General features: G+C 33.5%; 2 protein-coding genes and 1 long non-coding RNA gene across 3 annotated transcripts; 1 reads left to right on the forward strand and 2 right to left on the reverse strand.

Moving 5' to 3' along the window:
* Window positions 1-471: 471 nt before the first annotated feature.
* LOC145139239 (uncharacterized) lies at window positions 472-2767 on the reverse strand. Its single transcript, XM_079073136.1, has 7 exons — window positions 2634-2767; window positions 2406-2501; window positions 2138-2277; window positions 1859-2034; window positions 1312-1781; window positions 793-1232; window positions 472-707 (listed from the first exon to the last, which is right to left on the reverse strand). The coding sequence occupies exons 1-7, from the start codon at window positions 2765-2767 to the stop codon at window positions 472-474; spliced, it is 1692 nt and encodes a 563-aa protein (XP_078929262.1).
* Window positions 2768-6446: 3679 nt separating this feature from the next.
* LOC145136924 (uncharacterized) lies at window positions 6447-8447 on the forward strand. The gene is made up of 3 exons (XR_013720782.1): window positions 6447-6599; window positions 7866-8018; window positions 8105-8447. It is a non-coding gene; the product is annotated as an uncharacterized LOC145136924 (long non-coding RNA).
* Window positions 8448-8450: 3 nt separating this feature from the next.
* Window positions 8451-9927, reverse strand: LOC145136923 (cysteine protease XCP1-like). Its single transcript, XM_079071029.1, has 4 exons — window positions 9450-9927; window positions 9116-9351; window positions 8898-9038; window positions 8451-8768 (listed from the first exon to the last, which is right to left on the reverse strand). Exons 1-4 carry the CDS (start codon window positions 9910-9912, stop codon window positions 8550-8552), a joined length of 1059 nt encoding a protein of 352 aa, XP_078927155.1. The 5' UTR covers window positions 9913-9927; the 3' UTR covers window positions 8451-8549.
* Between the last annotated feature and the right edge of the window lie 5021 nt (window positions 9928-14948).

Here is a 14948-nt window from a genome sequence, read left to right on the forward strand (position 1 = left end):
GACAAAAAATACCTTTGCACACGATTGAACCATATCTGCTTATCTGCAAACCTTTTTTGGAAAAAAAGGGAATCAAGTTTTCTAAAGATGGCATTTTCATGTTGAATGGATTAAGTCACAAGTATCCTGTTTTTTACAATGACTTAATTACCCCTGCATTAAAAATGGTCAATTTACTTTGTAATGACTTAATTACCCCCACATCCAAAATGGTCAATTTAATTTCTAATGACTAAAATGCCCCCACATCCAAAATGGTAAATTTAATTTGTAATGACTCAAATGCCCCCACATCCAAAAATGGTCAATATAATTTGTAATGACTAAAATGCCCCCACATCCAAAAATGGTAAATTTAATTTCTAATGACTAAAATACCACACAACAAAACAACATAGTACACCATAAAAGAACATACAAAGATCATTTGTTTACTGCAACACACATTCACTACAAATAACAAACAATTATTTAATCCAACTCCATGGCCGTTGCAACACTGCTACCTTCACCTCCCACATTTTTTGCAAGCTTCAGTTTAATGATTCGTTCTGACTTCTTTCGCATTTTAGGCGGTTTAACATGCTTAACTCGAGCATTGACATTCACCCCTTCATCTCGTCCATTAACTCCCACCATTCGCTCTTCATCTCCAGGCCTATCCAAAGCATCAGTAGCATCTACGATTACCTCATCATCCCCTACTCCTGTGTCAACGTTTTACAGACTCCTGTGTAGGTATAGTTTTTTGTTTCTTTGTTCCATTTTGGTTGGATGTCCCTACACCTTTACTACAAGTAGCCTTGTTGTGTCCTTTCTCCTTGCATATGCTACAAGAAACTTTCTTCCCTGCCTTGGAGACGGTATGTTTTCCCATCCGTTCAGAAGCATCTCTTCTTCTCTTTATGGTTGGCCTACCTGGCATACTTCTTTTCAATGGAGGCAAATGGGGTATCAAGTCAGTAGAAGGCCACATATTTTTTCCATTCATCCCATGGAATGGCTGTTTGTAAGTATTATGGTATAATGCAGCCAAGTACATTGGATCTACATATGGACCATCAGGTGTCAAATTTAAGTAGGCTAAGGTGGCAACTGAGTGTATGCAGCCATATCCATTAAGTTGCCATAGCCTGCAGCTGCATTCCTTTTTTTCAACATCCACAGTAAACGCCTCGTCCATTTTCCTTGCCTCAAACTTCATCCCCCCACAAGAAATGACAGGCCAATGCCTACATATATATATGAAAACCGCAAATATCATGAGATGTGAAGAGTAAAGTACTAATGTAATTGGATAAATGTACAAACCTTTGCTCAGTTTGGAGCATATTCAACCGTATTCTAATATTTGGACAAACAGAATAACCATTCCATCCTTGTCCCGTTAGTTTCATAGTCACCATCCTTTGAATCACATATATACAAATGTCCTCTAACATGCTTATTATTGGTTTCTTCCGGGCATCCAAAATCACACTATTAAAACTCTCTGAAAAACCATTCTCTACTGACTCACAAGAATTATGAACTCTGAAAAAAGCCAAAGACCAAGTCTTTGGATCTCTATCCATAAGATGCACAAATGCTTCCGGATTTAATTTTCCAATCTCTTTCATAACTACATTAAATTGTGCTTCAGTTGTTGCCTTGCTCGCTTTCCAAAACAGATTTTCAAACTTGGATCCACTAAATCTCTTTCTAAAATTCGCATAGATATGTCTAGCACACTGCCTATGTTCAGCTGCTGGAAATACTTCCTTTACTGCCTCAATCAAACCCTACATAAGTCACATTAATGTTTGAAATTCGAATAGCAATAACTAAATTTAGAACATGCAGTAGTTTTGAACCATACCTTGTGTTGATCCGAAATTAGAACCAAACCATTACCATCATTCCAACATTGCAAATCTTCTGAAAGAGTTTCTAAGAACCATTTCCAATTCTCTTTGTTTTCCACAGAAACAACTACCCAAGCAATCGGGAATATTCCATTGTTAGCATCTCTACCCACAGCACAAACCAACTCCCCTTGACAAAAAGTTTTCAGAAAACAACCATCTAGGTTAATGATCCTCCTATCCCTCTTTTACTGAAGCAAAACATATGTATATTTTGCTGAAATAATTCTTACCATCAGGCATTGAATCAACACAAATTTTAACTGTGGATCCAGGATTTGATCTTCTAATCTCCTCACCATATGACCATAATCTTGCATAATTCTTAGCTATTGTCCCTTCAACTAGAGTCAATGCATACTTCTTGGCTCTCCTACACTGACTCATACTCACATTAATCCCAAAATCGGTTTTTACCTCCTCTCTAAGCATTCAGACGCTCATCTTTTGATTGTTATAAAATTGGTGCTTAAAGTGGGTCCCTATCCATTTGTAAGTTACAATTGATCCGAATTTGAAATTCTTTGCACATTATGCTCACCGATAAGAGATTTTATCTGGAAAGACTTATCTTCACTCATCCAAGAACCCCAAAGCCTAAAAGTACATTTGCCATCACAACATTTGACAAGTAATCGTCTAGTATCATTCTTAACAAAACATAATTGATAACCATTCGCGACAGCATAGTTACAAAGCATGTGTTTCAATTGCTTAGGACTCTCAAACCTCATACCTAAAACAGGATCCTGCTCCTTCCAATTGAGCTTATCATTGAAAATGTTTGGCAATTCGGGATAAACATCTTCATTGTCACCCATGTCTTCTTCGAAAAACTCACCTGCACCTGCTTTCTCACCCATCTCTACCTGAATCTCATTACCCTTTATAAAAAAAATGAGGCTTCTGATGGTCATCCTCATCGCCATCGACATCCTCATCCTCGTCGTCATCATCGTCGCAATTCTCTTCCTCATCGTTTGTGTCACCCACATCCCGATGCCCTGGTGCAACTTCCTTAACCAGTCCTGCACCATCAAGTACTTCTTCCTCAACGTTACCAACAAACTCGTCTTTGTGTTCATCCAACCATTCCTGTATGTTACTATTCCCAAAATGGTCTACATACATAGGGAGTATAACACCACATTCATATGCAATTGCTATGAAGTCGTAATAATCGGGGTCATTGCAAATTAGAGCTTCTCACACTTTTCCCCAGTGAACCTTTCGATGAACGCAACACACCCATCCTTGTCCATTCCTACGAAATCGATGTCCGAAAACCTCTGAATAATTCCACCGGTGTAGCGTATGGGGTTTCTGGCGAACATTCCTTAGAAGTGGACATCTACTTGTAAGAATACGGGTTCCATGCTTGAGGATTCAGAAGCAGCTCACAAAAAAGGGTTTACCAATGAAGTGTTGAACAGTGGATGTAAAAGGGCTCTTTTATAAAGCATATACCGACATTAAGAAGGAGGCGACTAATTAATGACATGGCATTAGACGAAAGTCACAGTCAGCATCCGATGTGGTGTTAGTAGAAGGAGGTGGACTTAAAATGACCGGCTAACCCCTTCAAAATTGAAATAAGGACTTAATCGACCCGACAAAGAGTAATTTGGTCCCTTATTAAGCCACAAAATAAGTTAAGTGGCTAAATGGGTCAACCCTAGAAACATTATAGGGCCTATACGTCATTTTCCCTTTAAACATATTATATAAACTTTTTAATGTTAATTTTAATATACATTATTTAACATAAAATCTATTAGTATATCCAAAATATGTGCGACACCTTCTTTTGTTTCTTAGGTTCATTGAAATTCAAAATAAAATAGAGATCGTGAGATTCAACCTTAGTCATATATTTCATATCTGCCGCTCTAACCCTCCGGCGTACCAGCGCGACGGGTCAGTTATAATCATAAATGATTATATAGCGTCGTCCGTTCCTTTCTCCTCCGCCACCATCCCCACCACCACAACTGCCACCACCACCACCACTACCACCACCTTTGTCACCGGCCGACCTCACCACTGCCATCTCCGCCACTTATACCACCGTCACCTCTGCCACTACCACCTTTTCTGTCACCAACTGTCATAATCATATATGATTACTCAATCTGTGAACAAACATATATGTATAACCATTAATAATTAGGTATATACGTATAAACATGCATAATCATATATGATTATACCTCTCTGTCATGTAATCATTTATGATTAGGCATACCCCACTATTGCCGGTACGCTTGAACGTTAGAGCGGCAAATAAGAAATATATGACTGAGGTTGAATCTCAAGATCTTTAATTTTTTATGAATTTCAAGTGAATCGTCACACACACAGTATATATATATATATATATATATATATATATATATATATATATATATATATATATATATATGCTGAATTATTGTTCGAACCAAAAGATTTATAAGAACTTGCAAACTCATAATCAACTCATCATTTTTCAACACCAAAAATATCAATCTTCTCCAAATGGTACGTCTAAGCCATATCTAGATTAAAAAAAAAAGATTTGACAATTTTTTTTATTTATTTGTGAAATTTGCATATATGCACAATTAGCAGTTATACGGCTGCTGATGAGCACAATCAGCACTCTATATGACTGTTGATTGTGTTCATCAGTAGTCCGTACAACTGCTCATTGTGCTCATCACCAGTCATACAAAAAACTAAAAAGAAAAAAAATCGTCAAATGTTTTTTTTAGCCTAGATATTGGTGTTTTTGGTGTCGAAAATGATGAGTTGATTATGAGTTCGCAGTTTCTCACAAAGCTTTTAGTTATATCTTGAATTTTCAGAGGTATAAGTTACAAGGCTTTTAGTACAAATCAGTTATACATAAATAAATCATTAATAGTTGCCAAAAATTTGAAGCCTTTAATTAAGGAAGATTATTAAAAAAATAATTTGGGACAAAATGACAATTTTAAAATATTAAATTCATGTATATAAATTATTTTATATATCTTAAAGTAGACACCAATGTTAATTAATTTACATCAAATGTATAAACAGACAATATAAATATAAAGTGTAAACATAAATATTTTATTTAAAAGTGGTAATTTTTTATATATAATAAATAATAATAAAATTAAATGATTATTTCCCGGTAAAAAAAAATATTCGCAAAAAGAGTTGTTTATCGCCGCTGCATTGCACGGGCACACATCCAGTATATATATATATATATATATATATATATATATATATATATATATATATATATATATATATATATATATATATATATATATATACTCTTTCTCGGTAAGGACTATTTTAGAAGGTAAAATACTTAACCAAAGATTCAACATATATTTTGCATGGTATCATAGTTGTTGTCTAACATCGTGATGGCTTAATACATCATTGCCTATAAACATTAAGGTGTTGTTTGTTTTTTTAAAAAAAAATCACTTCTGACCACTTATTATTGCGCCGCGCCACACACGCGCAACACTTGGCCCTTCGCAGCTGTGTGTTTTTCAGAAGACTTCTGACTTAAAAACTGTTGTGCGTGTGCTGCGGGCGCAACACTTGATCATCTGTTTCAAACCTCTTCACACTTTACTTTAACTTACTGCAACATTCTGTAGAGATTAAAAAACAAACATACTTTTTATTATATGTTGCAGCCGTTTGGTCCCCCTCTTCTGCTACAGAGGGTTGCAGAGATGATCCGCAAACGTTCAGTCATTTTCGTTTCGAAAAAACAAACGACATCTAACTCTTAATCTGTGGGAGTGATGTTAGTGTATATCACATCGACACACACACATATATATATATATATATATATATATATATTGGAGTCAACCCTCTATCTTCATAGGCTATTTTAAAGAATTGTTGAATCCAACATATATATAAAAAAATATAAGACAACGCAATAAAGAAATTCCTATAGGATTTTTACAAAACTTGTTCCTATTTCTCCAACCTATTTATACAAGTTACTAAGTTAGTAGCATTTAAGAACAATTTTTTTTATACAACCTATTTATACAAGTTACTAAGTTAGTAGCATTTAAGAACAATTTTTACAAAAAGAGATTGTTAACAACAATCTGACAATCTTAAAGAGGCTTTTTCTTTAATAAATAAGTTAAAATAAAGTAGTAGAAAAATAATTTATTTAAAAATTAAAACAGAAAAAAAAAAACTGTCGCATAAAACTATAAAGTGTATTTTTTTGACCGTATATGATATTTCTGAAAAGAGAAATTAAATATCCTCCTACCTTTTAACCCTACCAATTCTCCTATCAATTTAAATGATGACATGTGTCATATGAGTATCCTAAAATATCATTAAATAAGCATTAAATGTTATACATGTCACAATTTCAATGGATAGAAGGATATATAGAAACAAAAAGTAGGAGGATATTTAATTTCTCTTCTGAAAAAAAAAAAAAAAAAAAAGTGTTTGTTTTGTGACTGAAGAGATAAAAATGTCTGCTCAACTCAAGGTCTTTAAAGTGAAAAAAATAAAATAAAAATAAGCTTGAAGAGGTTCACTGTCTAAAACCTAACTCACGCTCCACCCCTGGTCATCTTCACGCCGGCCACCTCCGCCTCCGGCCTCCAGAGCCGACGCCGACGCCTCCCCCTTCTTTCTCGCTGTTAACGCCACCCGCTTGAGGTACACATCTCGGTCTTTCTTCTCTTCTCTATTTTTTCTCCACTTTTGAATATAGCTCTAACTATAGCTGATTAGTGCTGAAGTCGTCACTATTCTCTTGTCTATTTTCTCTCCACTCCTGGATATGATTAGGGCTGATTATTTTTGTTTATTAGGGCTGATTATTTTTGCTTATTAGGGCTGATTATTGTTGCTTAGCATATACATATGAAACTGATTAGGGCTGATTATTGTTGCTTATTAGAGCTGAATGACTATTGTTGCTTAGCATTTATATAAGAATCTGATTAGGGGTGATTATTGTTGTTTTCTTCTATGTCTCTGATTTTTGATGTTGAAGCTGCTTTTGAATCTGATTAGGGCTAATTTTTGCATCTTTGAAGCTGTTTTTTGATATTTATGCTGATTTTTTATGTTTATGCTGAATTTTTATGTTTGAAGCTGATTTTTGGTGCTTGAAAAAGACTACAGCCATTGTACCTCTTCAAAAACAAACAGTTTTTTTTTTTTTTTTTTTTTTTTTTTTTTTTTTGCAGCAGATTGCATACTTCTGGTCCACAAACAACACCTCAATGTTTTAAAATACACGTTTTACTTTAAACTATCTCATAAAAACAGAGTGCGCCAGCATACTCGATACATCAGTATATTTTTTTAATTGTAATATCTGAAATAACTAAATGGTGGAATACACTCAATACAGAGATAAGTGGATATTTGTTAGTTTATCATAATATACGGGGAATGCATAGGTTAAAATAAGGATTTCTAAAAGCAGTGATATTCAAGTTTAGATTACCAAATTAAAAATTCCTAGATTATGAAGGTATATGTTTATGATTATCCTTGTAAAGGGGATACCTAAAATGTCTGAAAAAAAGTCATATTAGATGATAGATCTATGAATTTCTCCACTGATATGAGTTAGTTTTGTGACACTTCCGAATAAAGAAATTGAAGAGACGAGAATGCAAAGAGGAGACATATAGACATATTTGACTTGTACTTGACATTTTATTTCTACACAATCAACATACACGCTGATTGTTCCTTTTGCTATTTTCTGTTATAAGAAGTATTTTTGTGTGATGATGTATGACACTTTTAGTTTTATATATAATATATGTATGTGGTAAGTGTACACTGTATACATATATACATGCAAACACACGCACGATATACATGCATGCATTTTTGCACTAAAACGTATTCCTCCTTTAAACTATTAATGCAGCCTTAATGATTTAGTAAGTTTTAAAACTCCAGAAACAAAGTCAATGGAGTCAAAGTCACCAGTCAATCTAACGGGTACAGCTAAGGCTGCAAAATATGCACCACCTCTTGGCCTGGTTGACATAGGCGAAAGCAAACATGCATACATCTTTCGCGTCTCCTTACCCGGTGTCTGTAAACCTCAGTGTAAGTTCTAATTACTAAATTGCCCCTACACTAATAACTCCTTATTTCAAATACCCAAAAACAAAAGAACTATAATTTCATTGCAGGCAATGTAAAGCTGGATATCCGTAATGACGGGCGGGTCGAAATCGAAGGAGTTATCCAAGAAAGCGAATTTATCAACAAACATTCCAACAACAAATACAAACCAAAACTCCAACAACTACCACCTTCCGGAAACTTCAACATTATATTTAACCTACCTGGTCGTGTTGACCCACGGTTGACCGTTCCCTCCTTCCGAAACACCGGAATACTCGAAGTGGTTATCATGAAACACATCACACCCAACAACTCGGGTACCCCTGTCCCCCCTATTCCCATCTAGCTTGTCCATTTGACTTTCTTGGGTTCATTTTTTTTAAAAGTATTAAAGAGCCCGATTTATTATGATTATGTGTAACTTTTGTTATGTTGCGACGTTTTTATTTAGAAATCTCGTAAAAGTTTACAAATCAAGAAACGGAAACATGACAAGTTTTAGGACATTTATCAGTTTTTTGTTTTCGTAGGGTAGGAAGCCATCATGTAGAGCCCACACATCCCTTCGGACTTCCCGGTTTTTCTCTTCATTCTTATGTACCCTTTTTCACCCCATTTTGGTCCCCATGAGTTTCTCACTATCACATAATCCAGTCCCTTGGTTGTCCCGTATCCAACGGCTGCTACTCCATGATCCAATTCGGTCCCACAATGCCCGTCAAACACACCCTACACAACATTTTAACTTATTAAGTCATTCTATTCGGATTAAGTAAAAAAGAAACAACCAGAAACATTTTAACTTATTAAGTCATTCTGTTCAGATTAAGTCAAAACAAAACGTCTCTCAAGTCTTACCCCACTGTAAAACTGGAAATCACGACCAGAGGCTTCAATTGCGACACTGATTGGTTGGTTTGCAAGTGCCTTCAAGAAACTATCTTCGTTGTTGCGAGGCACATCGTGATACCCACTAATCGTCACCTTTTCTGATACATCCTATAAGAATAAATAAATATATCTTTTAGAATTTAGAATTTTATAAATTTTCATAGGGTTAAAAAAAAAAGTTTAACCTTTTTGTCATCGCATGTGCCTTCACTCATGATATAAGGATACTCTTCTTCTTTATGAAGCCCACCATTCCTCATAATATAAGCAAATGCATAGTCCATGAGACCTCCATTACAGCCATTGTTGAAGCTCGTGTCACAATCAATCAGTTCCTGTTCTGATAACACGGTTAAATTTCCTGTCACGATTTGGTTTATACCTTCCACCGCAGCCACAGTTGAAAACGCCCAACAACTACCTGTATATGAATATGGAATACACATTTCAAAACAAACATTAAACAACTCTCACTTGTACTCCAAGCTTTATAACTTGTACTTACTAACTACAACTTACCACATTGACCTTGGTTCTTCACCGGAGACACGGCTCCTTTTTTTCTCCAATCCACCGATTTTGGCATATCGACGAAATCTTTATACATAAATTCTTCATTGGACTCGGTTTGTTTCAACTCAGGGGTGAGCCCTAAGAACTTGTTCTTGAATTCTTCATGTGTCATGTCAACAAACTCGTTGAGTCCAAGCCAGTAATTGTTGACTTTCTTGTTTGTGTCATCAATGTGTTTAAGGTTGTCCATGAAGATCTCGAATCTATGTAGCTTTTCGTCTAGACTTTCGTAGAGTTTACTGTGTTTAGCAACCCATGATTCGAAAAGATTGATGACTTTATGAATGGAGGCTAAATCCTCTGGAGCGTATCCTAGGATTGAAAACTCGTGGGAGAGAGTTGAATAGACTAAGATTGAGATGAATATGATGAAAAGGGAGGATTGTTTGGAGGAAATGAGGATTGCCATGTTTGTGTTGTGTTGTGGAGGATATATGAATGGAGGAGGGTATATATAGGCATGGGTTTATGTTGCTTTGAAGTTAAGATGTTTGAAAAAATATATATTATATGATTTCTTTAAGTTTGGTTCTTTTTGGTAATCTTTTCATACAAGCATGTCTCCTTAGGGAACACTTAGAAGCATGAACTTGATCCAAACAATTTATTAATCATCGTTCGTGGTTGGTGAGTGATTTGTGCATTCTTATTGGAACTTATCATATTTTCATATCGCATTTGACACGTGTTGAACTGTTAGTTTCAAGTTTTTGTTAAGAAATTGATAGAGTGAGAGGGTAAGCCCCAGTGAGATAATTTGATATGTTTTTTTTTTTTTTTTTTTTTTCTAAAAGATGGAACATATTTAGACTGCCGAACGTTTATAGTCGATTTTTAAGAGTACAAATGGGTAGTCAATAGGATCATTTTGGATTCAAAAGGAGGATTTAAAGATCCACAAATGATTTTAATGATAAAACTTCAACATACTAACATATATTAATATATTTAATTTAATTTATTAATTTAAATATTTTGTTCAAAATTTTCTTTCAAAAAAAAATAATATTTAAAAAATAACTCTAAATCAAAAACTAAATTTAATATTTTTTTTTTCATGTACACGTGTACAACATGACCATTGATATGTATTTTTAAGAAACGTGTAACTTATCATCATATTCATAATACCTGGGAAAAGATCCGTGACGTAGCACGGATCATTCATTTTAGAAAAAAGTTAAAGGGCTATCGTAAATGAAAATGACAAAGAATAAAGAAAAAATGTTGAATTTAACAACTTTTTAGAAAACATGTGGCGAACGTCTAAATTTTAAAAAGTCAGGTTGATAATAGAAGATAAAAAAAAGTATTAAAATAGAATAATGTTGGAAAATTGGAGACTAAACTGTAAATGGATTAAAGACGAAAATGACAAAGAATAAAGAAAAGGGGTTGTAAAGAAATAAAAGTGAAAGTTTAGTGGCAACAGTATAAAAAAGTAAAAATGAAATGGCAAGATTATGAACATATGAGAAAAGTAATAAATGAATCTTTTCAGAAAAAAAAAATAAAGGGCACAAAAATGATAAAAAATAAAAAATAAAAATAGTTGTAAAGAAGTAAACTGAAAGTTTAATGGCAAGAATATGAAAAGGTAAAAATGAAGTGGGAATGGCTCATGTTCAAACGTCCCATGGCCTTTAATATATATATATATATATATATATATATATATATATATATATATATATATATATATATATATATACTAGAAAACTTTGAGGTCCGTGCTAAGCACGACCCAAAAAAAGGTAATTTGTATATATTTTTTAAGGTGTCTAAAGTATGTTATGTTAAAAACGAAAAAGGTTAAAGTACAATGCTACAATATATTGCTTGAATCATTTAGAGTCTTGACCAGCCATCTAAGCAGAAAAGATGAACTCTAGGTTTGTTAACTTGAGCATCTTCGCCTGTTAAGAATCATGAGAAAATGAATTAATTTGGAAAATATGTTTTGCTCGATTTATAGATATACAAGCTATAATACAAAGTTTATTCATTGCAAAATTAGTATGCATTTTGTTATAGAAAAGCAAACACCAACCATTCTTTTTCATTGCATTAACACAAATATGTTGCGTAAAAAACATAATAGAAAACTTTGGCATCAAAGAACTTATAAAATATCTTAAAGTATATTAGAGCTAACAATATACATATACTTTATGGTGTTTTATAAGGTATGTAATGTCGATTTTTTCTCAAATGATTGTTTAAGAGCATCATTGAGTTTGACATTAATTTTGCATTTTTATAACAAAAAACATGCATAATATATCATTTTGCATTGAATACAGTAAGATTGAGTTTCATGGGAAATAATATTTTTCTTAAAAAACAAAAAGTACTATTAGTTGCATCAGTCCAATTAACATGACCCTTCTGTAAATCAGTTTCATGTGAAAGAAAGAATGAAACAGTAATTATTAAGTGAATAATCAAGAAAATGGCAAATTTTGTAAAGATTAATTTACTTAATAACCAAACTTAAGCAAGAAATCCCTATCTTTTACTGATATCTAGAAGCTTTTTTTTTTTTTTTTGACATTAACATACACATATCAGTTTTTGAAAAGTAGAAATCATATCATTTACATGAATGGGTGGTTTTTCATAATTATGGAAATATAAATACAAATAGTTTCCAAAATTGATCATTTTTGAAAAGAAAAGGGCATAAACTGTAAATAGATTGAATTTTCCCCTTGAATCTCATATAAAGCATGTTTCCCTTTTCAACCTCTACGGACAAAAAATTGTCATTCTTCAAAAATAACGGTATAAAATTTCCCATATTGGTAAAGGAGTCAAAGTGGTGGCCATTAGTCAATTATAGACAATTTGTAACGTGAAAACAAACAAATAACAACACATTTACCTGTTTATACTTATATAGGTACCAACTCACATTCTTTACCAATATGGACAACTTGCAATCTGAAACCAATAAAAATAGCAACATATTTACCTGTTTTAACCAATATAGGCAACCTAACTCACTATCTAATCACAATAGCAGCCAATTTACATTTTCTTTTACTGATGTGGACAGCTTGTAACCTAGAAACATACAAAATAATGGTGTGGCATCGTCTGTGGTTCCCATATGGGAGATCCTGTGAAGGACCATAAATGTTGGGATAAGCCTGAATCATTTTCAAAAAAGATAGATTTTTGCCTTTATGGTCCGACATCACAACATGTCCCAATTATGTTTATTGTATCATATTCAGGATTTTGTAAAAATCAAATAGAGAAAGTTCATGAAACTAATGTGAATTAGGTCACACAGGGAAAAGAAAAGGAAACAAACCAACGATAACAAACAACCTTCCTTGAAGCCTGTGAAATCAGTAAAAATGTTATTATGACATTAATGCTTAAAATTTTCAATATAAACTTGTCCACTTAGTACTTGCAAAGGAGAAAGATTTCCAGAGTTATAGTAGCATGTTTATGTTCCCTTATTTGTAGGAATCTTTTCCTGGTAGTGCAACCAAGGATGCTTGCTTGGTGTTAACTGTAGAAAGTAGTAAGCCTGAATCAGAGTTCTCTACATTGGTATTCACAATTTGATATCCATCAGATAATTTAGGGTTTTAACATCCAATCTTGGATTAATCCTAAACAACAATAACAAAAGTCGAAATTAAAATTAAAATCAAATTAGGGTTCTGTAGATATTAATGTGTAATTATACATACCCGAATCGAAAATAGGCACCATAAGGAGCGACTTTGAAAGTCTTCATCGCTGTAAATTGATTCAACGATATACTCAAAGCCACTGATCGACACCACTGACGCTTGTTGTTCTCTTCCACCAGAAATTCAAATCCAATAGGCATAGATATTGGTGTTGGCGATTGAAATTGAGAAGAAGAAACTTAAGCATTTAGATCGATTTGACGAATGATGATGCTAACGATGATTAATCGGGAAATGGGTCGTGGTGATGGTATCGATTGAATAAAAAGGATTCAGGCGATCGATGGGGATTAAATAGAGAAAACGGGGACCGGTCCCCGAAAAATAAACTGGTTGACCAGGCTTCACTCTCTGTAGCTCTCGATTTTCACCCTCCATGGGTTAGAATAAAGGTTTGGGATTTATTAGACGGGGATGATGGGTTTCGGCGGAGGGAAACGGTGGAATGGGGCGGTTTCAAATGGCTGAAACATCAAGGTAACGATTCTCCAAAGTGTTGAACATGTGTGTCGGATAGTTTGGAAGAGGGAGAAAGAAGAGCGTTAATCGAAATTATGGAACATTGTGTCTGTCCAAAAATAGATGACTTGGAGTCTATAGAAGGGTGCGATTTTGATTTAGAAGGCAACAGAAAATTAAGGTTTTTATATATAGTAATGATATATATATATATATATATATATATATATATATATATATATAATTATAATTATAATTATAATTACAGTGTTTTTTTAACAAATGTACATGTGTTCTCTCATATCTGTAGCTTTTAGAATGCCTAGCCATGAGAAATAAGAGGGCATTAGGAAAGACTATCAATGCAGTGACACACACACCAAAATATCATGGACGTACTTGGTAGCGAGCGTTTCGGAATAAAAAGTTTCGTTGAGAATATGAGTATATCTTTTAGCTTAAGCAAAAAGTTTCAAAACTAAAAGCTATTTTAAGAAAAAGTTTTTTAGTTTTTTTTAATCAATTTCCAGAATTGTCCTTAGAAATATATTTATATATTTTTGTTTTTAAACAATTGTCATTTTATGTAAATTTACACATTTCAAAAACTTTTAATTATTTTTGTCAAACACTCATATAACAAATAAAAATTACAACTACGGTTTAGCAGATACCCGCTATCAGTTTCTGGTTAACTGATACGAGCCCATTTGAGGATTACACCAACCCAACACATAATAACCCAGTTATAAGTATGCCAGGCCCAAACCAGTAACAAGGAAGCCTACTAAATTGGTGGATTAATGAAGAGTCAAAGAAGAAAATTAGAAGAATTGGTACGTGGTTTTGGTAGGATCTGAATTTTTAAGAGGTCTGAATTTTTAAGATGGTCTGAATTTTTAAGATTTGAATTTCTAACATGATGTTAGGTTGGAATTTATGAATTGTTGTGCTGAATTATAAAAATGACTATTTTACTCTTCTGTTTTTTCAGGACAAAACATCACTTTTGAGTGATTTACAAAAATCGTCCTTATAATTTGGTTTAAATTACATTTTCAACATATTATAATCAATGTGCCACTAATATATACAAGATAACTCCTCCATCGAAATATTTGGGGCTCGCTTCGATTTTCCCTCCAGCCAAAAAATTCCCTTCCTTTCATGAAATTTGAAATTGACCGCCAAAGAAAATTTATACTCCTGGTTCGTCGATCAATTAATTTGAAGAAACGCTGCTCTCAATTGTTCATCATATGTGATTATTTTC

Source organism: Lactuca virosa, chromosome 9 (genome assembly GCF_052849685.1).
Source record: "Lactuca virosa cultivar CGN04683 chromosome 9, Lactuca_virosa_CGN04683_v6, whole genome shotgun sequence".
Lineage (NCBI taxonomy): Eukaryota > Viridiplantae > Streptophyta > Magnoliopsida > Asterales > Asteraceae > Lactuca > Lactuca virosa.

Excerpts from the sequence above, each read along its gene's own strand:
- LOC145139239 (XM_079073136.1), bottom strand. The coding sequence starts at position 2,767 with ATGGGTGAGAAAGCAGGTGCAGGTGAGTTTTTCGAAGAAGACATGGGT. Across the intron at positions 2,278-2,405 it reads ATTTCAAATTCGGATCAATT|GAGAGCCAAGAAGTATGCAT; the intron begins GTAACTTACAAA and ends GAGTCAGTGTAG. Across the intron at positions 708-792 it reads ACACAACAAGGCTACTTGTA|GAGTAGGGGATGATGAGGTA; the intron begins GTAAAGGTGTAG and ends ACGTTGACACAG.
- LOC145136923 (XM_079071029.1), bottom strand. The coding sequence starts at position 9,912 with ATGGCAATCCTCATTTCCTCCAAACAATCCTCCCTTTTCATCATATTC. Across the intron at positions 9,352-9,449 it reads GAAGAACCAAGGTCAATGTG|GTAGTTGTTGGGCGTTTTCA; the intron begins GTAAGTTGTAGT and ends ATTCATATACAG. Across the intron at positions 8,769-8,897 it reads ATTTCCAGTTTTACAGTGGG|GGTGTGTTTGACGGGCATTG; the intron begins GTAAGACTTGAG and ends AATGTTGTGTAG.